This window comes from Thamnophis sirtalis, unplaced genomic scaffold, assembly GCF_051295495.1.
Source record: "Thamnophis sirtalis isolate CommonGarterSnake01/CBP01778 unplaced genomic scaffold, rThaSir2_p1.2 scaffold_2, whole genome shotgun sequence".
NCBI classification, from domain to species: Eukaryota; Metazoa; Chordata; class Lepidosauria; order Squamata; family Natricidae; genus Thamnophis; species Thamnophis sirtalis.
In genome coordinates, this window is record NW_028261382.1 from 124,104,912 (window position 1) to 124,126,769 (window position 21,858).

Consider the following 21,858-nt stretch of genomic DNA (forward strand, 5'->3'; position numbering starts at 1 on the left):
GGGAGAACCGGCTGTTAACTTTCTAAGCAGTTGGGAGAACCGGTTGTTGGAAGAAATCTCCTTTTGCTTTTTCCCACTTTACAGGGCTAATCCTGTAAGGAAGGCAGGGAGGAAACATTCTGGTATTGTTTCTAGCCTAATCTTTGTTGTCCTACTTTACAGAAACTGCCTCTCCGGTTAACCCTGATTACATTGTAACAGCTAAGCACCCATCGACATGAGTGACATTGAGTTGGCCATGCCCGCACAATCACATGGCCACCGAGCCACACCTACCCAGCTGGTCATGAGGGCAGAGAACAGGTTGTTAAATTATTGGAATCCCACCACTGCTTGCAGGTATGCTCTGTGCATGTGTGGAAGGTCCTGCACATGCACGGAGGTGGAACAGGTGAGCACGCAGGAGCGCTCACATTGCTACTGAACCGGTGGATTTCAACCCTGACCTGTATAAGAGCCAAGGTGGTGCAGTGGTTAGAATGTAGTACTGCAGACTACTTCTGCCGGCTGCCTGAAATTTGGCAGTTCAAATCTCACCAAGTTGAAGGTTGACTCAGCATTCTAGCCTTCCAAGGTGGGTAAAATGAGGACCCAGATTGTTGGGGACAATAGGCTGACTCTGTAAACCACTTAGAGAGGGCTGTAAAGCACCATGAAGCAGTATATAAGTCTAAGTGCTATTGCTACTTTACAGGCACCATAGCCACATTGCTAAGTTCCCCAGACCAGATGACAGAACCATGTTTTCGGCCCTTCCGGAAGACCAGCAAGGGCTAGGGCAATATGACCTCCAGGGAAATAATGTTCCAAAGGGCAAGTACCAGATCAGAAATCCCTGCCATTGCTTCTCTCTCCTCTCAATTTATTTGTGCCCTTTGATTTCATCTGGTATGACTGTTCAGTGCCCATGAGCAAGATCAGCAATCCACCTATTGGAGAAGAGTACAGCCCTAGAGGTTTGTTTTGAGAGAAAGACCTAGCCAAGGACATGAAATCTGCTCAGGGAGGTAAAGTTCTCTAATAATTATATTCCTAATCCTCATCACCTTTAGCCCAGAGTATGTCACATTTCTATATCTTATTGTTGCAACTGCAAATTAGCGACACTAACCTTATGTTCAAAATAATAATAATAAGAACCATAAACAACAATGTCTGCTTACCCAGGTCCTTGGTAAGTATTCAATAGGTGGACAAAAATGTCAAATCCAGTCTAAACATCTGACTGACTGTGCACTGAATCATAATAACAATAATAAATACCATCAAGGCAATTAACAACTGAGCAATTCCAGTCATTAGATACACAGCTGGAATAGTGGACTGGCCTCAAGCAGAACTAAAAGCCCTGGGATAGGAAGACCAGAAAAGTAATGACAATGAATCACTCCTTCAACTAGGCAAGGATGTTGGCAGAATATTTACCAAGGCAAATAGGTGGGTGTGGAATGTTGCAAGTGCACCAGACAGCTGAAGAAGAAAAAGGGGCATTGGAAAAATATCTAATGGACATTGAAGCAAAGCTAGTATGCCATGAAGTCTTACTAAGTACCTGGGAAACCAAACTGGCTTATAAGAAAGACTAAAAGAAGAATAGAAAAGAGACATGGCAAGGCAAAATATTACATGGCCAGTACATTAAAGGAAAAAAACAAACAAACCAGGCAAAACAGATAACAAGAAGGCCTGAGAATGGCTATGAAAAGGAAAATTAAGAAAAAGACAGAGGGACTAATTCTGGCTGTACAAGATCAAGCCTTAAGAACAAATGCATACAAAGCAAGAATTGAAAAGATAGTGACAGACAGCAAATGCCATCTACGTAAAGAAGCTAAAGAAACAGTAGACCACCCAGTTAGCTGCTACAAGAAGATTGTACAGACAGATTGTAAACAATAGTATGACAAAGTAGCAACAATGATACAAAGATCTATATGAAGATCTAATACTATTAGGTGGAAGAAATACTATTTGCCTGCAAGCAAGAACTGAAGGGATCACAAAAGACAAAATAATAGAAAATGACATCATTAAAGTCATCTGGAACTTTAGAAATCAAACAGAGAAGGACCTGCCACATAACATCCCATACTTTAACAAGTGTTACTAAGGACAAAAGAATCCAGAGACTGGATGCTGCATTTCCTGGCGACAGAGAAATAGAAAAGAAAGAACTGGATAAAATTGCAAAATACCAAGACCTACAATACAAATAGAACAACTGTGGTAAAAGAAAGCAAAGATAACACCAATAGTAAAGATGCTTTGGGTGCAATCTTAAAACATCTGGACACCATTCAAACATTGACAAAATCACTATCAGTCAATTTCAAAAGGCAGCTTTACTTGGACCAGTAAACTGACAAGAAAAGTCAATGAAGCCAGATTCACTTAACAACCGTGTTACTAATTTAACGACTGCAGTGATTCGCTCAATAAATGTGACAAGAAAAGTCGTAGAATGGGACAAAACTCACTTGACAAATTTCTTGTTTAGCAACATATGTTCTGGGCTCAATTTTGGTCGTAAGTTGAGGACTACCTGTAATCAATTCTGCTTTTTAGATGAAACTTGCAATCTTTTAACCTGACGTAGAATACCTTGAGCTCGTAGAAATAAAATGAAGTGTGGGGCTGTACAAGATCAAGCCTTAAGAACAAATGCAAATGGGGTGGGGGGGGGACGGACCAGGATCAGAAGACATACTTAAATTTACATTATAGGTATTGGAGAATGTCAAGCTGAAAGACATCAGGTCATTGTGGCCTCTCCCTTCTCTTTGTTACAGAAACCCAGTTATTGCATGTCTCCTGCCAGTAGGTAATACTTTTAGGGGGAAGGACAAGGACAACAACAGACGCAGGCAAAGGATGGCTCTGTTGGCTATTGGTCTATTGAAATCAAGGAAGTGGAGACAAATTAATGATGACTAATCTAAATCCCATTTACTATTTAAATCCCAGCTCTAAGCACAATAATAACGCCAGACATATTTCTGGAAGGCAAAACCACAAAATTCTGCCTTATTTATTTCAGTCATGTCATGTACTCAAACTGACAGGAAAAAGGAGTTACGCTTGGAAGGGTCAGCAATAAAAGGAAACAAGGATACAAAAAAATGGTGGCTAGGCACCATCAAAGCCAACACCAGCCAGAGCATAAAACAACTGCAAGAAGCCCTATAAGATCATAAAATATGGAGCGACGTGATTCAAAAAAGGAAGAAAATTGGACCTGATTAAATGGATAGCAACATCAACCACAAGAATATTTTATCTAGCCTGCTAGAGGGTTCCAGATATTCCCCCCATCATGGAATAAAGTAGTTATGGTTTAATATCAGACGATCGCGTGGGATTGTAGAAACATTTTTGTAAACAGAATAAACAAAGCTCTGTTTGCTTACTTTAGTTGCTTATTTTATTGTGCTTATAAGCTATTCCAATCATAAACAATTCTGTGCTGGATATAGACATCCAAGCGAATGTTGTCCATTTGCTATTCGTGCTAAGGATAAAGATACCGATCTCCTTGACATGTGAAAATCTGATGAAAAATTGATCATTCCAGCCCTGCTCCTCCCTAGATTTATAAAGGGCTTGATTTCATGACAGGGCAACAATGCCTGGGAATCTGCTACAAGGTGGCTGAATGAAAAATAATCTGCATTCTGAGTTAGCAGAAGCGACACCTCAGGGACAGGTTGGACAAGGCTCCTTTCCCAAGCTGCTTAAGGCAAAATCACAAAATGTTGCCTTACTTATCTCAGTCAAGTCAGGCGCTCAAACTCACTAGAAAAGGCAGTTATGCTCTAAGTGGCTGACGGTAAAAGGAAATGAGGCCGCCCGAAGCCCCTGTGGCTGGATACCATTCAAAGCCGAGCATATGTAACTGAAAGAAGCCATACAAGATCAAACAATGTGGAGAGATTTTAATGTCAGAAAGGGCTGTGCACATGATAAGAAACTCAGAAGTGATCAAGGTCAAAATCTCAGACAAAGTCCTAGATTGGTGTCCATAGGGATTACCAAACAACCCTAGTCTTTTCAACGTGGAAAGCCAGGCCAGCCATGCTTCGCTATCAAACTACACCACTGCAACAGAAAGACTTTAGTTGTGCACGTTATGGATAAGAATATTAGTGAAAGGCAGCATGTTTCTCCATAGCATATTAGAAAGCTCTTTATCTATCCACCACACTCGATTTAGATATTCCCCATTTTTCTTTCTAGTGGGAATTGTTTATATTTGCACCTTCACTATCTCATTTCATAGGGTTTCCCATCGCTTCTAGCAGTGGTGGGATCCAATTTTTTTTACTACTGTTTCTGTGGGTGTGGCTTGGTGGGCGTCGCATGGCTTGATGGGCGTGGGAGGGGAAAGATACTGTAGAATCTCCATTCCCTCCCCACTCTAGGGGAAGGTTACTATAAAATCCCCATTTCAGCTGGGACTTGGGAGAGAATCTATGGGGGCAGGCCGGGCCAATCAGAGATGGTATTTACAGGTTCTCCAAACTACTCAAATTCCCGCTACCGGTTCTCCAGAACTGGTCAGAACCTGCTGAATAACCACCTCTGCCTTCTAGACGCACTTTTCCTTCAGGATTTCAAAATCTACTATACAAACCTGACTGTTCTCTATTTTTCCTCATTTTGACATGGTGAATTCAAGGATAACATGAGCACTTTTTCTGAAGATTCCATTTACCTTTATTCAACCAATTTCTTCCTGTTGTAAAAAGTGGGCGTAGGACTATGGATTCCATGGTTCCTTCTTCCATCTTCTGTGAAATCAAATCAGTGAGGAGGACATTAAATCTCCAACTCTTTGGTGAATTAGATTTGCAACATATGTCAAGGTAGTTAATTATCCCATTCTTATGAAACTTCCATGTTGCTCAAGTATTCTGACTGATGCAAGCAAAGAATTTTGATAATTCTAATTAGAATAGAATGTGCCATTTGGCAGATTAATAAGAGTAATTCATTTGTGTCATCAGCTGCTTTTAAAGGGAAATATCTGCACAACTGGCTGTCCTATAGTTTTGTTCTGTGGCCTTCCTAAGAATGACCAGAGAGTGTGCACAGTCCTATCAACATTACATCTGCTTAACACTTGTTGCTGTAAAAGCTGTCCTTTGCAGTTCCTCTCTACCACTGAATGCTTTAGATTGCCTGTTATAGTACCTGCAGACGTTCTAAAAACATTTACTTGCACATACAGGAAATTCTTCCTTTTGGGAGAGTACATATTTTGCTGCTGTCTATCCAAACCTCAGTGAGAGTGAGTGAGGATGAGAAGAGCCAAATATTGGATAAAACAGGGGTAAGGTGTGGGTGGGAGAAACAATGTTCCCGAAACTAGGACATAGATGAAAAGATTAGTTCTGCAGTTTTTGCTTAAAAGTTGCAAATCTGCAAGGATCTGGTACATGACAGCTTATATTGTTGAAATATATTGTTCATACAGGTTTTCTTCAACACACAGGATCAAGCCAAAAGGACTTGTGATTATGACATTGGTTTTAAATAACACTCTAGAGCAGTGTTTTTCTCAACTGTGGCAACTTTAAGCTGACTGAGAAATTCTGGGAGTTGAAACTCACACATACTAAATTTGCCAAGATTGAGAAACATAGACCTAGGTTAAAACACTTAAAACACTTATGATTATAACCATGTTGCTTGTATCTTTCAATTTATATTGTTTATGTCTGTTTCCTAGTACAATTTGATAGCTTATTAGTAACCTTGACTATCGCGTTGTATTTTTTTTATTCTTGATGAATGTATTTTATTTTCCTTATGTACACTGAGAACATATGCACCAAATACAAATTCCTTGTGTGTCCAATCACACTTGGACAATAAAGAATTCTATTCTATTCTAATCTAAATGCGGTTGGTTATTTTGAGTTCAGTGGGTTGTGTGAATGAATCTAGAGATCTGGATGAATTCAGGGAAGCATGGTTCAGTAAGCCAAGGGTTACTGTGTTGTGCAAACACGCCACTTACTCAGAAGTAATAAATGCTACCCTGCAAAGGATTCAATTGCTCATAGTGACAACTAAACGCCCTAAACCTGCGCAGAGTAATAAAAACTACACCACCCAAGATGCATCCTTCTGCAAAAGCCACTCATCGGCGCGGCGCATGACGGGGCAAAGAAGACCTTTCTCCTCGGCGTTCCTCTGCCCATGACGTCACGCCAAACTCCCTTGCCGGCCGCTATAGCATCTGCACCAACGCAATTTCGCTCGGCCCGAAGCAACTTTCTTTTCCGTCTTCTCCGGAGTTCTGGCTGGCACTTGGAAAGACCAATGCGCGTTTTGGATCCGCGCGTTTTCCGCCAATTGGAGGACTGGGGGGGCGGTGTTTCTGGAGTGGCCCACCCAGCGCTCAGCTGAGCATTGGAGTCTGGCAACGGCCCCCTGGGAGAGGAGGCGTGCTTGGGTTTTTTTAAAGGGCCAGTAGCGGAAGAAAGTTGCGGGCAGAGTTTCCTTGAGGAGGGGGGGGGGCGCTTCTTCGGGCTCCCTGATTGGTCCTTGTCCGGCCCCTTCAGGGTTGGCAAACAGAGCGCCGCGCCTTGGTTGGGGCCGACCGTCTGGGGAGCCTCTGGCCGCAGAATGGAGCAGGCAGCGCCTAAAAGGTAACGGTCAGGGCCTCCCTCGTTCCCGGGAGACTCGCTGCGGCGGCAGCGAGGTTTACTTTGGGCGAAAGGAAGGAGGCCGGTGTAGGCCGCGTACCCCGCAGTTCGCCGCTCCTGGAAGCCTTCGACTCCCCGTCACCGGGCAGGCCTCCCAGCTTGAGGTGCCCCCTCGCCTTGGCTTCACCCCTCTGCGCTTGTCGGGCGTGAGGGGCCTATTTCTGGATGGCACCGGAAGGAGGCTTTCTCGCAGCCTTTCTCAGCGGGATGCCTCCGACGGGCTGGCTAGAGGAGATGGGAGTTGTAGTCCCATAGGTTGGAGGGAATTCTGGGCTGGCTAGAGGAGATGGGAGATGCAGTCCAGTAGATTGGAGGGAATTCTGGGCTGGCTAGAGGAGATGGGAGATGCAGTCCAGTAGATTGGAGGGAATTCTGGGCTGACTAGAAGATATGAGAGATGTAGCCCTGTAGGTTGGAGGGAATTCTGGGCTCGCTAGAGGAGATGGAAGATGCAGTCCAGTAGATTGGAGGGAATTCTGGGCTGGCTAGAGGAGATGGGAGTTGTAGTCCCATAGGTTGGAGGGTATTCTGGGCTGACTAGAAGATATGAGAGATGTAGCCCTGTAGGTTGGAGGGAATTCTGGGCTCGCTAGAGGAGATGGAAGATGCAGTCCAGTAGATTGGAGGGTATTCTGGGCTGGCTAGAGGAGATGGGAGTTGTAGTCCTGTAGGTTGGAGGGTATTCTGGGCTGACTAGAAGATATGAGAGATGTAGCCCTGTAGGTTGGAGGGAATTCTGGGCTCGCTAGAGGAGATGGAAGATGCAGTCCAGTAGATTGGAGGGAATTCTGGGCTGGCTAGAGGAGATGGGAGTTGTAGTCCCATAGGTTGGAGGGTATTCTGGGCTGACTAGAAGATATGAGAGATGTAGCCCTGTAGGTTGGAGGGAATTCTGGGCTCGCTAGAGGAGATGGAAGATGCAGTCCAGTAGATTGGAGGGTATTCTGGGCTGGCTAGAGGAGATGGGAGTTGTAGTCCTGTAGGTTGGAGGGTATTCTGGGCTGACTAGAAGATATGAGAGATGTAGCCCTGTAGGTTGGAGGGAATTCTGGGCTGGCTAGAGGAGATGGAAGATGCAGTCCAGTAGATTGGAGGGAATTCTGGGCTGGCTAGAGGAGATGGGAGTTGTAGTCCCATAGGTTGGAGGGTATTCTGGGCTGACTAGAAGATATGAGAGATGTAGCCCTGTAGGTTGGAGGGAATTCTGGGCTGGCTAGAGGAGATGGGAGATGCAGTCCAGTAGATTGGAGGGTATTCTGGGCTGGCTAGAGGAGATGGGAGTTGTAGTCCTGTAGGTTGGAGGGAATTCTGGGCTGGCTAGAGGAGATGGGAGTTGTAGTCCCATAGGTTGGAGGGCATCTCTCCTGGGATAAGGCTGTTTTACGTGTAAAGAAGCCCTCAATGCACAACACCTGGAGAGAAATGGGCTTTTCTTGTTCCTATGCATGTTTTTAAATACATAGGTAACATAATTCCCGCCTACAAACAGTCACCTGGACTGTGAGACTCACCTGCCTGCTTTCCTAGAGAAATACTGTAACCTACTCACTTAGCATTCCTTAATCATTCACTTCTTGGTATAGCAGTATGATTATATTGATTAGGTGCCATCAAGTCATTTTGACTCCTTGTAACCACATAGGTAGCTTTCCCCATGATAATCTATACATAACCCTAGTGGCTCTTATGTCTCCCAATGATGTGCTCTCATTGCCTTGTAACTGAATCCATCCACCTTTGTTGCTGGTTGTCCTCTTTTTTTTTTCATCTTTCCCAGCCGTAGATCTTTCCTGAGAGGTGGGTTTTTGCATAATATGTCCCAAATAAGGTAATTTGAGCTTGGCCCTTTGTATGCCAGTAGAATTATATGGAAGCTTCAACATACTTTTAATGTGTCCTTGGTGTGTACTGTGTGATGCTTAAGCCCATGCAGAAATAAAGACCTCCCATCTAGCCCTAAGTCTAGTTCGGGTAGTAATGGGGCAAGAAATTAATCTCTCATGAAAATATATATTCATACCGCCCACCTAAGACCTCCCTGGTGATGCCTCCCTGGGGCAGAGAATATGTCCCCAATGCTTCTCTGGTAAATGACCACCAGAGAGGCATTTGACTCTGTCGTCATGAAAGTGTATGAAAATGGAAACTTGGGAAATCTTTGCGTGTTGGTATTACCACAATGGGTTTTGAAAATATGTGCTTGAAATGGGCAATGGCAGAAGAATGTGGCTTATTTTTAAACTGTGTTTTTGTTCACATTAAATTGTTACAATACATTTGCATTAGCTCTGGATGAGAAGTTGCTCAGTCTTGAAATATTGAACTTTTGAATAATGGGAACATATTTTTAGAAGCAGTATTCTACTTATACATAAACATTGCATTTACAAAATATTTTCAGAAAAAAACAAAAGTAGTTTAAATCATCTTTATTGTAATATCAATGTAATATAGTCATCTCCTTGAAAGGAGTAAGTCAGTGATTGGAGGCACATGTACAGTAGGGGAATTCAAAACTAATCCAGGTAGAACCTGGGGGGTAAGTCATTAAAGATTAAGGTTTTTTAAAATCATAAATAACAAATAATGCCTGTAAACATATAAACAATCTTCTTGAAATGGTAAGCTATTTATTTCTATCATAGCGGCACGTTGGCTCTTTGATAGAATGACTGGTGGCATTTAAGAAAATTATTTATATATTGAGTTTCCATATTGTTATGCAACTACCCTAAAAGGGAAGTTGATGTTAGTGGGTGTGCTTAATGTTTTTCTTTCTGTTCTGCTTAGGTTACTGAGTATAAGCTGGCCATGATTAAGCACCTACAGCTGTTTTTTTCTGTCATTTTAGATCTAGATTAAATTCCAATTTCCTCACCTCCAGAAACTGTCATCCTGTTTATTTTTCCATTTGTAAATTATGTGAGCCCTGACTATAGTTACTGGAACTTTCCTTTGGAATTTTTCTGATGCAGTCTGTCTTTTACAGTACCACCTATTTCACTTAAAACTTATGGGGCAAAATTCACTACTCTGGATAGCCAACATGTTGTTCTTTCTCTTTTTTCTTTACCTAGATGCTTTTTCTGTTCCTGGTAAGAATTAAGGGCTTCTACCTTCAGTTGAGCCTTGTAATTGAGCCGCAGCTTAGTTGGCCAGAAATTCTATGCAGGTGGATGAATGAACTTCAATACCAAGGACCTGCTAGAAAGAAACTAAGACCATTTCATTTGTGTTCAACAAATGAATCCATTATGCTATAATATAATTATTTTTTCCTGCTGTGGTAGCTTTCAGTAATTTGATAGAATCTCTGGGTTCTTTCTTTAGTTTATCTTTTCCTTTCAACTGTACTGGTATTCTTCTGAATGGAAGTTGTAGGATACCTAGTGTTAGTTTTATGGTATGGGTGACTATGTCAAGTATTTGTTGCTATTTAATTCGAGAAAAGATGAGCTAACGAACAAAATATGAGAATTTTTGACCGTAAAATTATATGCTGTTTTAGTACATTCAATCATACCCTTGTGCACACATACTGTACACTAAATATAGGAATAACATTGTTAAACCTAAACCAAAGTAGCACATAAAGTTTATTATTAACATGAATCCTCATAACCATATAGGGTATCTGACTTCATATAAATATTCTCAAGAAAAAAAGGGAAGTTCACATGCAAAGGTATTTGTAGTTTCTTTTTTTAAAGCTGTTTTATCGGAGTAAATTTGAACATTATCTTGGTTACAAATTGGAAAAAGTATAAAGGCTTATAAAATATAAGCACTGATTAAGAACCAGCAGTCTTTGAAAGGTTGGAGATATAATTAAGTAGTGATGAACTTTTGGGATGAATGGCTGTGATATAGTTTTATTTTGTCTTGATATTCTGCTAGCAATTGTGTGACATTTTCAGGGACAGAGGGAGCTGCTTTGTGATGTACCTCTGGGCAGTTCACAGCAGCTGATCTGGGCTGATGAGCTCTTGGTTAGGACTTATCAAGTGATATCTGATTGATCCATGTCACAGGCATCCAAAGAAGTTGGTTCCTGATTGATTCCTCATCTTTAATGTATAGTGATTACTCCAGAGAAGTAACAAGTCAGACTTCCGTCTTATATATCATAATAGTAAGACAAATCCAGATCATGTTGATAAATTTAAATATATCTGTCCAACTCACATACAGCTCTAAAATCTCAATAAGTATTATTTCAAACTATGGAGCTTGCAATAATAACTGGAATTTTTTAAATTTACATTTCTAACTTCAAAAATGTGAATAATATTGTTCAATATTTTTTCTGTGCTGAGAAAAAAATTACTTGAAAATTCCCTGAAAATTTCCACATGTATATTTTCTCCTCCCCATTATGTAATGTGTCTTGGGTATCTGCACAGGAGGAGTAGAAAAGTAAATTGTTTCTTTAATTTGCAATATAGATGATTTCAGACATTACAATAAAGGACAGCTATGTATGTCTATTCAAAAATGAATTCCATTAAGTTATGTAGGACGTATTCTTAGTAAGTATGATTTTTGCAAAGGTTTTTGCTAATGGAGCAAGGAACTCAAAACAATTACTGCTTTATAGGCTGGGTGACTGAGTCAGTTGCTTTCATTCAGTTCTAGGAAGAAGGCTACGGTAAGCCATTTCTGAAAATGCTATCACGAAAACTTCAAAGAGTTGTCTGTGCATGCATGCACGTATGCACATAAAATAAAACAAAACAAATAGAACATATGATAATTTGAGTTTCCTTTTCCCCTATCTGGTCAATTACTATAGCATCTGCACTACAGAAAATTTTAACAGACCTGGAATTTAAGATAGAATTCATTTATTGGACTTCTTGCAAACTAAATACAAAGTTAAATTGGAGAGACATTCGAATAGTGTATTTTAAGTGGTGATTCAGAGGCACAGTATTTCTTCTAGTTCATGGATTTTATAACAAACAAACACAAATGCTACTTTGTATAATTCTTGAAGTTTATCACTTTGGTCATAGTTTATCCCTTTTATGTTTTGTGGCAAATATTCTTATCAGTCCTGGGCTATACTGCTGTGGTTAGTTAGTTTACTTTATTGTCATTGCACTTAGTTCAAAAAAAAGGGTGTCCAGGATGAGATGGGTTGTTTAAGAATGTTTTTAACTTTCTTAAGGCAGCAGGAACTATAAAGCTCTTCCAAAGAGGGGAAAGCGCAACCAATGATCCTTTGGCCAATGATGTTAACCCTCTGGAGTGCTGTCCTATCTGCAACTGTGTAAATTGGCAAACCATACACAGTAAATTAAAATAATCTCTATGGTGCAGCGGTAAAAGATCACCAGTAGTTTTTCATTCAGTTGTTTCGTGAGAAGTCTCAGAAGTCTCACCACCATCCAGACCTTCCGCACGGCCCTTAAGACCTGGCTCTCCCAGCAGGCCTGGGGATAAGTTTTTAAATTACCTGCCCGAGTGTTGACTGTTGAATGCAAGTTGGTGTTTTATTATCTATCTTGTTTACTCACTGTTTGTCTTGTATTATTGCACCCCCTTCCCGTGATTGTAAGCCGCCCTGAGTCCCCTCAGGGAGAAGGGCGGCCTATAAATCGTAATAAATGTCTGAAAAAAAAAATGTCTGAAAGGTAGTATAATCTTTGCTGGGCTCTTTTGACCAGTGCTGCAATGTGAACGCCCAGGTCAGTTCCTCTTTTATGATAATACCCGGAATTTAAAACTGGCCGCTTGCTTTACTTGGTCTCCATTGATAAGCAAGGGCTGGATGTCTGATCTATTCCTTCTATAGTCCACTATAAGCTCCTTGGTCTCATTTGTGTTAAGGACCAAGTTATTGTCTCCTCACCACGAAAGCAACCGGTCCACCTCATCTCGATAGGCAGACTCATCCCCACCACTGTTGTATCATCTGCAAATTTAATAATAGTATTACTGGCGTGAGTGGGAATGCAGTCATGCACCTAAAGAGTATAGAGTAAGGGACTCAACACACAACCCTGTGGTGTACTTGTGTTAAGAATAAGCACTGAAAAGAAATGATTACCTAATCTGACCCTCTGAAAGCTGTCCGACAGGAAATCCATAATCCAAAAGCAGATTGAATGGCATTTATTTTGTCTTGTTTATGTAAGATCAAACAGCTTTTCAAAGCTCTCTGTGAGAGAGATGTACAATTTCTAATGAATGACAAATAAATACAAATTTTAATTGTTATGAATGATGATGATGTATTATAGTGAACTAATTTCTGTGTTAGAATTTGTAGCATATGTATGGAAAAGGACACCATTTAATTTTAGTTTAGTTTATATTGTGCTCTAATCCACTTGGGATTCTGAGCATCTTGCATTATGATAGATGTTGATAAATAATATCAATGAGAAAGCAAAAAAGCCAAAGCAATAATATGTTATGGGACAAGCAACAACTTTCCTATCTATAACAGACATGTACCCCTCATCCCTTTCCTGAGGCTGTCTGGAATAGCCAGGTTTGATGGCTTTCAAAAAAAAACAACCCTGAATAAAGTGGCAGTCAGTTGAACAACTGTTGATTTGTTTTCTCTCTGTACAGATTTTCTCCTCCCCAAGCTATGATTTGCTTGATTCTATCTTTCCCTCTTTGTGTGCTTAGTTGTCCATTAAACTTGCTTTCAAGTGGGAAATTGATTACTTCTGAATGGGATGCCCTTCTGTTTAAGAATTGTAATTTTGACATTAACATATTAAAATCTTAATTTATGTTTTGAGAATAATTACTTATAGATAAATGCAATATTAGAAGTTACCTTAGTCTTTTTTTTTTGATAAGGTATGTGGTACACATTGAAACTCTGCACCTTTCTATTTATTCTTAACAAAATAGAAGTGTATATCTAGTAATTACAGATAAAAGTAAATTGCAAATTACTAATTGTAGACTATTTCAAATGTTTTTATATTTTTATTAGCAAGCTTAAAAAGCTCAGTGAAGACAGCTTGACTAAACAGCCTGAAGAAGTATTTGATGTCTTGGAGAAGCTTGGTGAAGGGTATGTACAATTTTATATAAGTAGAGATGTATGGATGGCTATGGAAATGTAATATATGTAACATGCAAACATAGTGGGGGGTAGTGAGCTTGATTGTGAGTTGAACAATCTTGCATATTTGGACTGGTGCCTACATCCAGCTAGCCTAATGAGATTGTGTGCAGGTGGATCTTGCTTAACTATGATAATTGGAACCGGAAATGTTATCATTAAAGCGATGTGGTTGTAAGTCAAAACATGTGATTGGGAGTATTTGTTGGCAGTTCTGATAGTCCCAATTGCCATCATTAAGCAAGGATCTTACATGACTGCAACTTGAACTTCTTGCCGGCTCCTCTCTTGACTATGCTTGTCAGAAGTCAGCAGAGAAGGTTGTAAATTGTAGTCATATGACTTGGAGTGCTGCAGTGTTTGCACATAGAAGGACTGGTCTTAACTACCATTTGTTCAGTTCTGTTATAGGTTTGAATGGTCACTGAATGAGTGGTTGTTAAATGAGGACCAGCTTTATTATAAAGTAAAGCTTATAAATTGCTCAGTATAACAAGCTCAGTGGTTCATTCTTAATATATAAAAATAATGGCAAAGTGTGATTTTGATTAAAGGAGAAGGTAAGAAAATGTTGTGTAGTTTCAAATTAGGTATACCTCAGAGGCTCCAATTATGTCTGCCAGTTAAGCTGAATGTGTCACATATATATCCTCAGTTAAATTAATATTTTTCACAGATCCAGTTATAATTGTGGGAAGCCTACTATGCTGCTGTATTCCCTTGTTCATTGGATAAGAGCTCCAGAAGCATATAACTTCAAGGACTGCTTCTTCTCTCCCCATTTCAATATTTGTCTATCTTGCACCTACCATAGAAGAGAAAGATGGATGAAGACAGAGAGAGTAGGATCCATACCACCAGTTAAATCTATTACAACACCAATCCCAATTGAGCCTTGCAGGGGACTTGTAAGCTTTCTTTGCAATGACCAGGAAGGCATTTACAACGATTTCCAGAATATAAGTAATTATGCATTTATTGTAGTCAGTCTTTCCATGGGGTTAGCTGTGCCACATGAGAATTGGTTCTTTCAGAGAGAGAGTTCCTGGCATTACCAGTTTAAGATAGTTTGTCCAGTAGCCTTATTTTTCTTTGCAATACATTCTTTCCCCTTGGAAAGTATGTATCCTACTTTCCCCATACTTTGAGAACTGTCTTAAATAAATGTTAATTCTGAGTAACACTTTTTAATTTAAAAAATGAAGAAAATGATTAAGAAAAATCCTTAACATTAAAGTGAATTCTGGTATTATGTAATTGAAAATTTGTTTACATGATGATATTTTTTCCTTTCCTGTGAAGCCTTCTCCCACTTAAAACCTGCTTTAGAGAAGGGAGGAATTTAGAGCAGGCGTGACAGTAAATGAAGCTGTAGAATGAGAGGGTACATGTCATTCTTATCAGCTCAAATTAGTTGGTTTTTTTCTATATTAATTAAGTTCCCAAATGAGTGAAATACACTTGAACTTCTTTTTCCAGTAAAACTGATATTAAGGTTTTTAAAGGGCTTTTTTGGAGCCTTTTGGAAATGTTTACTAATGAATAAAATATTCTGTATCTGTATATTCTTTCTGATATGATATAATATATTGAAATATTGATTTAGTATACCCCTGTTTAATGGATGTCAGGAAACCAAATGCCATCTGGATATCCCCTTGAAATAATGTATAATTCTGTAGCACCTAAAGTAGTCCAGATGAGCAATTGCATCTACTGTACATTACCTTTACCATATTCAGGATGATTTAACATATGTAAATAGTGTACATTGGACTAAGTGAGTGATAAATATTAAAAAAATATGTTGAGATTTGTTCATATAGTGAAAAATCACATTACAGACTAAATATATAGAGGGAAAGGCCAAACATCATGGTTGGAAGAAATTGATGAGTTCCTCCAAAAGAGAAGAGGTGGGAAGTTTAAAGAATAAAAGAAATGAAATAATATATGGACAAAAAGAGAGATGGTTGCAAGATTAGAAAGATATAAGACTGGTATAGGAAATTGTATTGATTCAAACTAGATTTAGCCGTACAGCATCCTCTTTTTATGCCCTTATTTTTTTAAGTTAAAAATTATTTATTTCTTTTTGTGTTTAATGTATTACCCTAAAGGAATGGCATGATGGCCAGATAGATACAAAATGCATATATTGGTGGAAAGTATGTAAAAAGCCTAAATGAAAGCTAAAAGTTAAGAAAAAATGTGTGCATTCTTCTAATCTTCTTGATTTTGCATATTAATTGTGTGATTGCTTATGTGCCATCAAGTCAGTGTGAACTCTTTGCAACCATATGCAGGTAGTCCTCAACTTGCAACCATTCATTTAGGAATTGTTTATATTTACAACGGTGCTGAAAAAAGTGACTTACAGTAGTTTTCCCCACTTATGATCCCGGCAGCAGCCTTATGGTCATGTGATCAAAATTTGGCTGCTTGGCAATTGGCATGTATTTATGATGGTTACCTTTTCCCAGGGTCATGTGATCACCATTTGTAACCACCTCAGCTGGCTTCTGACAAGTCAAAGGGGGGGGGGCGGGAAGCCCGATGCAAGAATAGAAAGACAACCAAATTAGGGGTGTCAAACTCGTGACCTGTATGCCTCATGTGCTGGCCCTCCCCCCCCCATTTAGTGAAGGGGAAAAGAATCCCAATATGTCACATGACACTGCTGTGATGCTGCAAGTTTGACACTCCTGAAGTAAATCATTCACTTAACTATTGTAGTGATTTGCTTAACAGCTGTGGCAAGAAGGGTGGTAAAATGGGGCAAAGCTCACTTAATAGCTGCCTTGCTTAGCGATGGAAATTCTGGGTTCAATTATCAGTCAAGGACTAAAAAGATAGACCTTTTGGAGGATGAATTGTGTACATGCATGCTAACAGTGGGTTCGTTCTCCAAATGTTCAGTGCATTTCTGTCTAAAATGTCGGTGCCCCTGCTTAAGAGGGAGGCACTATCATTTTTTTCAGAAAACAGTAATTTTAATATGGTTGCTGGGAATGCATTGGGATATCCGAGCTCATCCTCTTTGCAATTCTGAAAAGGTAATACTTAAGCTTTATAGAGTGCTGGTTTCTTCCTGCCATTAGACTGCTCACTGGTTACTTGAAGAGGAAAGACATTGTTTTCCATCGTTTTGCTGAACAGGAACTGACAGGAAAAATAAACAGGCAGCTAATGCAAAATGAAAGTAATTAAGAAATAAAGTATATGTACAATTATGTAACAACATACAATGGTTAAGTAACGAAAAGCCACATTGAACTGTGATACAAGCTTGTTTATTCTTCCTCTTATACTACATAACTCTGGAGTTAATGTTGTGTAAAAGCAATAAACATTTTTATTGCAGAAACTTTTGCAATCAGTGGCTTGAGTGGGCATGGTGATTTTATTATTAATAGCATAAATTAATATTTCCCTTTCAGGTCTTATGGCAGTGTTTTTAAAGCTATTCATAAGGAATCGGGACAAGTCGTAGCAATTAAACAAGTCCCTGTTGAATCAGATCTACAGGAAATAATTAAAGAAATTTCCATAATGCAACAATGTGACAGGTATGGATCAATTTATAATGTAAATTCTGCCATTAAAAAAAATTAGATAGTGGTGTGTTAAAAATGCAAGCAGAACCTGAAGGCCACTTGACTTTTTAAAATAAGGTGATAAAAATTTAGATGCTTTATTTGCTTTTCTATTTTCCTGCTTGCTGGTTATAAATGAATGGATAAAATGAATTTATGAAGGTAAGAGTGTGAAAACACAACTGTTGCAATATTTCTTGGTTTTATGAAAAGTTGTAAATGTTTAATTCTGGCAAATGCTGTGCATATGATAAAGAATTATGGATTTCAAAGGGTCAATTTAGGTCTTTGAGACCAATTCTCTGTTCAGTGCAAGAGTACAGAATTAAAATATTTGTGCCAGATACAGTAGCTGCCTGAAAAACTAGTTAAGGAAAACTATTAGATTCCTACGTAATTGGTTCTATTTGTATCCATCTTAAAATGTGCAATTTTTTACTGATCATTCTTAAAATCAGGTTAAAAAGTAAGTGAAGATCCCTGCAGTAGTCAATGCGGTGCTCACCTCTGTTTTAAGGCCAAAGAGCCAGCACTTTCTGAATACATTTCCATTGTTATTTGGCCAGCATGACATCACAGAATGCTGTTATTTTCCTACCAAAGTGGTACATTTGTGTGCTTTCAAACTGCTAAGTTGGAAAGAGCTGGGGCACTTTGCTTCTCAAACCTGGACTCCTGGCTTTCCAGCCAACAAGCCCAACATCTTAATCGCATTGACTCCTTAAAATCAGGAGGAAGATAAATATTGAAATGAAATAACCAGTAGAAGAAATGTGTGTGCATAAATAAAAAACTGTTTTCTAATGAGATATACTATTATGTAAGGTGAGATAGGAATGTCTATGAACTGACTTAATCAGAAGATAGGTGTATGCATGCTTGGCAATGATTTGGAAGAATTTTTAGGGCTTCATGTGAGCACAGTATTTGCCTCTTCTATTTACATAGTTTTTCTGATCGTCATCTGTACCTGAAAACAAAGTGGCTGTTTTAAGAGTCAGATTAATTTTAATGATTCCTTAAAGCATCTGCAGCTTTTTACAGGTCGCATATAGCTTGAAAAATAATTGCCTGATTTAATGGGTAAAAGATATTGTGCTCATTTTTTTAATAAAACCATTTTTAAATAAGCACAACTGTCCCATTTAGTATGTTCCATATACAATGGCTCTCAATTTAATGTTATTTATGTTCAATCTGTTTATATCAGATTGAAAACCTTGAAAATTTTACTGTATTTTTGGTCAATGTGATTGTTTCAAAGAAATGCTTATTTTTTTATTTATTAATTGAGACAAACTCTGAGGATAATAAATCAAAGAGAAAAAAGCCAAGATATTACCATGCAGAAGTTTCTTACACCATAGCAGAGTTATTTGTGTAAGAGTAACATTGGAGCTTTATAAATGGTTCTTCAGATAGATTGCAAAGGTAGACAATATAGTACAAAGGATTAAGTGGGGTTTCTTTACATGCCAAAGTTGACAGTGATTTATAGGTGATGAACAAAGATAAGGGTGTGCCCTTAGTAAAATATTGGTGAATCGCTCCCTTGTAAAATATTTGCAGGGAGAAAAAACTCTTTCTCTTTTGAGGTTTGTTTTATATCAGTAAAGATCTTTATGGACAAATTACAAATGCTCAAAAACACACAGTAGTTAAAATAAGACTAACATAACCTGACTTTCAAATTTGGAAGAAAACTACTTGACTCTAAATTTTCAAATATCATATACTTCGGCAGTTCTTTAATCACTCTCTTTATTGCAGGTTGTTAATTTTTAGGGTAAGGTTGTCAGAATTTGTTATGGTGATGGTCCCAAAGTATGGTATCTTAGGAATAACACAGTTGTAAGGTAGAAGGTTTAAAGTCTACTATATATCTCTGATAAGAATGTTAGGGTACTTTTATTTAAAGTTAGGTATTTTATTTAGAGTTAGATCAGATGGCTGTTGATGATCATTTATCAGTGTTGAGAAGTCATCATGGTATTAGTATGAGATAGTAATAGGTGTACATAACTTGATAGTAAAATTTTAAAAAAGGTTCCCTCTAACTTGAAAGCTCCTAGGTTCAGGAGATTGGAAGCTTTAAATTCTGCCATTATCCAGTATTTATTGTCTGATAGCTTTATGGATGAGTGATGGACTCACTTCTGTTGAGTTGGATTACGGTCTATCTAGACAGAAACGGTTAACACTGACCATTTGGTATTCTGCAGAGCTTCAGGCATGGTTTGTTTTTGCCCCCCCCCCCACTCTACTTGGAGATTGAAATAATGATCTTAGGGCCCTCTGCATATAAAACAGGTGTTCTCACTCAAGATAACTTGGTTAGTTCAATAAATACCTTAGGGAGCATTTTGAACAGTCAGTTAATTGTGAATTGTGGACAGACATGCGCCTGGAACTCCCTTGCTGATTGGAAATTGGAAACCACAAAGGGTGTTATGCATAAGGTTTCCTTGGTGTCAGTGTGATGTTTGGGGCAGTTGATCAACAGTTGTGCTAGAAGCTATAGGCAGAAGCATTCAGTCAGTAGACTCAATATATTGCCTGGTTTGCAAACCTCATGCAAAATTCTGAATTACTTTCTGACTTTTTTTTTTGGTAAAAACTCAAAAGCTTGTAAAATCATTTGGGTCATCTTAATGGGGAAATTGGATCTCTCTTTGCTAAACAAATATACAGTTTTTTGGATAGTGGTAGTCATATTTTATCTTCCAGAAAAAAACCCACCTATTTTTCAAATTGCACTTACTTGCATATATGGATACTTTTCAGTTGAGAATATTTCCCTTACTCTTGTCTTATACAAATATTTGAAAAGACGTGCTCTTATACAAATTGGTGAGTAATATGTATTAAGGGCTTTATCATTCTCAGGTGCTCAGTAAGTTTGTTTTGTTCTCTGAAGATTAATACATCTTACAACATTTAAAAATGGGGCAACTGCTCAGAGAAAAAATATTGAACTGCTTCCTAATATATTTAAAGATTAACTTCAATATGTTGACAGCCGTGTTTTTATGTTTAGTCCTTTTGTTGTCAAGTACTATGGCAGCTATTTTAAGAACACAGACCTCTGGATTGTTATGGAGTACTGTGGAGCTGGTTCTGTCTCTGACATAATTAGATTACGAAATAAAACGGTAAGTTATATTTTATAAAAGATTATATCTGAAATTTTTGCTCTAGGAATTTGTTTATATAGGTCCCTTGAAGTATTAACATATAGTTCCTTTAAATTCTTCAAGAAATGTTGATGTCCTGTAAAGAGCATTTGTAAAGAAGGGGATGATGTTAATTTTGCCAGTACTTTGTCAGATTTTGACAAGAATATTTCAAAAAGGGATTTAGATTTTCTCATGCCATTTTAAATTCATTGGCTCACAAATAAGATTAGACTCAGATTTTGAATGTACAAATTGGATAATTTAACTGAAAATTGGATAACTGAAATGAGACTATATTCCTTCAATATATCTTAACTCACATTCATTAACATTAACATTAAAAACTGTTTGATTTTCCCTTAAAAAACACTCTGTTAAAAATATCTCTGCTTTTAAAAAATATTCTACTGGTATTTGTTCTAACTGGTATCTCTATCATTGCTCTATTTAAGTCACTTCAGTATATTATCTTAAATTATTTTTACCTTCCTGAATTTAGTTTTGAGTACTTTATTTATTGCCACATCAAATTGTTCTTCAAATTTGGTATGTATTTTGAAGGGACAAACACAAAACACTTAAACCACTTAAAGCATGAATCTTGAAATCAGAGATGGCTGGTTTAGAAACAACTTCTGTGAAAAATGATTTATTTCTATTGTAGTGACACAAGGATTTTGGATGGTATTGGCAAATTATATTTATGCAATGTTATTTCATTTCATTTGATATAATTTTAATTGAGTTCAGTACAAAAATAAAAAAGCATACCACAAACTTAAACATATATTTATCAACATGTACAAGGTAACAAGTATTAATATAGACAGGGACATTTTCGCATGTGATTGGTACAAATAGATGGATATCAATAAGTATAACATGGCCATGAACACATAAAATGAGTACCGTATTTTTCAGAGTATAAGATGCACTGAAGTATAAGACGCACCAAAATTTTGAAGAGGCAAATAAAAAAAAGTTTTTGCACTCTGCAGACCTCCCAAAATGGCCCATTTTTTTTTTTAAAAAGGGCATGACTAGCCTTTTGGAGGTTTATAGAGTGCACCTGGGGGCTGGGGGCAAAACTAAGCAAAAATGACCCATTTTTTTGCTCATTTCTGCCTTCCCCAGCCCCCCGGAGCACTCTGAAAGCCTCCTAAAGGCTATGCACGGCCATTTTGGTGAAGGGGGCAGGGTTTTGGGAGGCAAAAAATGCTGTATTCAGATTTCACACCCAGATTTTCAGCCTCTTTTTTGGGGGGAAAAGGTGCGTATTATACTCT

General features: G+C 38.3%; 1 protein-coding gene across 1 annotated transcript in view; it reads left to right on the forward strand.

The window, feature by feature from the left end:
• Positions 1-6,488: 6,488 nt before the first annotated feature.
• STK3 (serine/threonine kinase 3) overlaps positions 6,489-21,858 on the forward strand; it is a 114,026-nt gene continuing 98,656 nt past the window's right edge. Inside the window, exons 1-4 of the mRNA XM_087706823.1 lie at positions 6,489-6,653; positions 13,669-13,749; positions 17,241-17,369; positions 20,434-20,548. Coding sequence (XP_087562949.1) covers positions 6,631-6,653; positions 13,669-13,749; positions 17,241-17,369; positions 20,434-20,548 — 348 coding nt within the window. The 5' untranslated portion in view covers positions 6,489-6,630. The remainder of the gene's footprint in view (positions 6,654-13,668; positions 13,750-17,240; positions 17,370-20,433; positions 20,549-21,858) is intronic.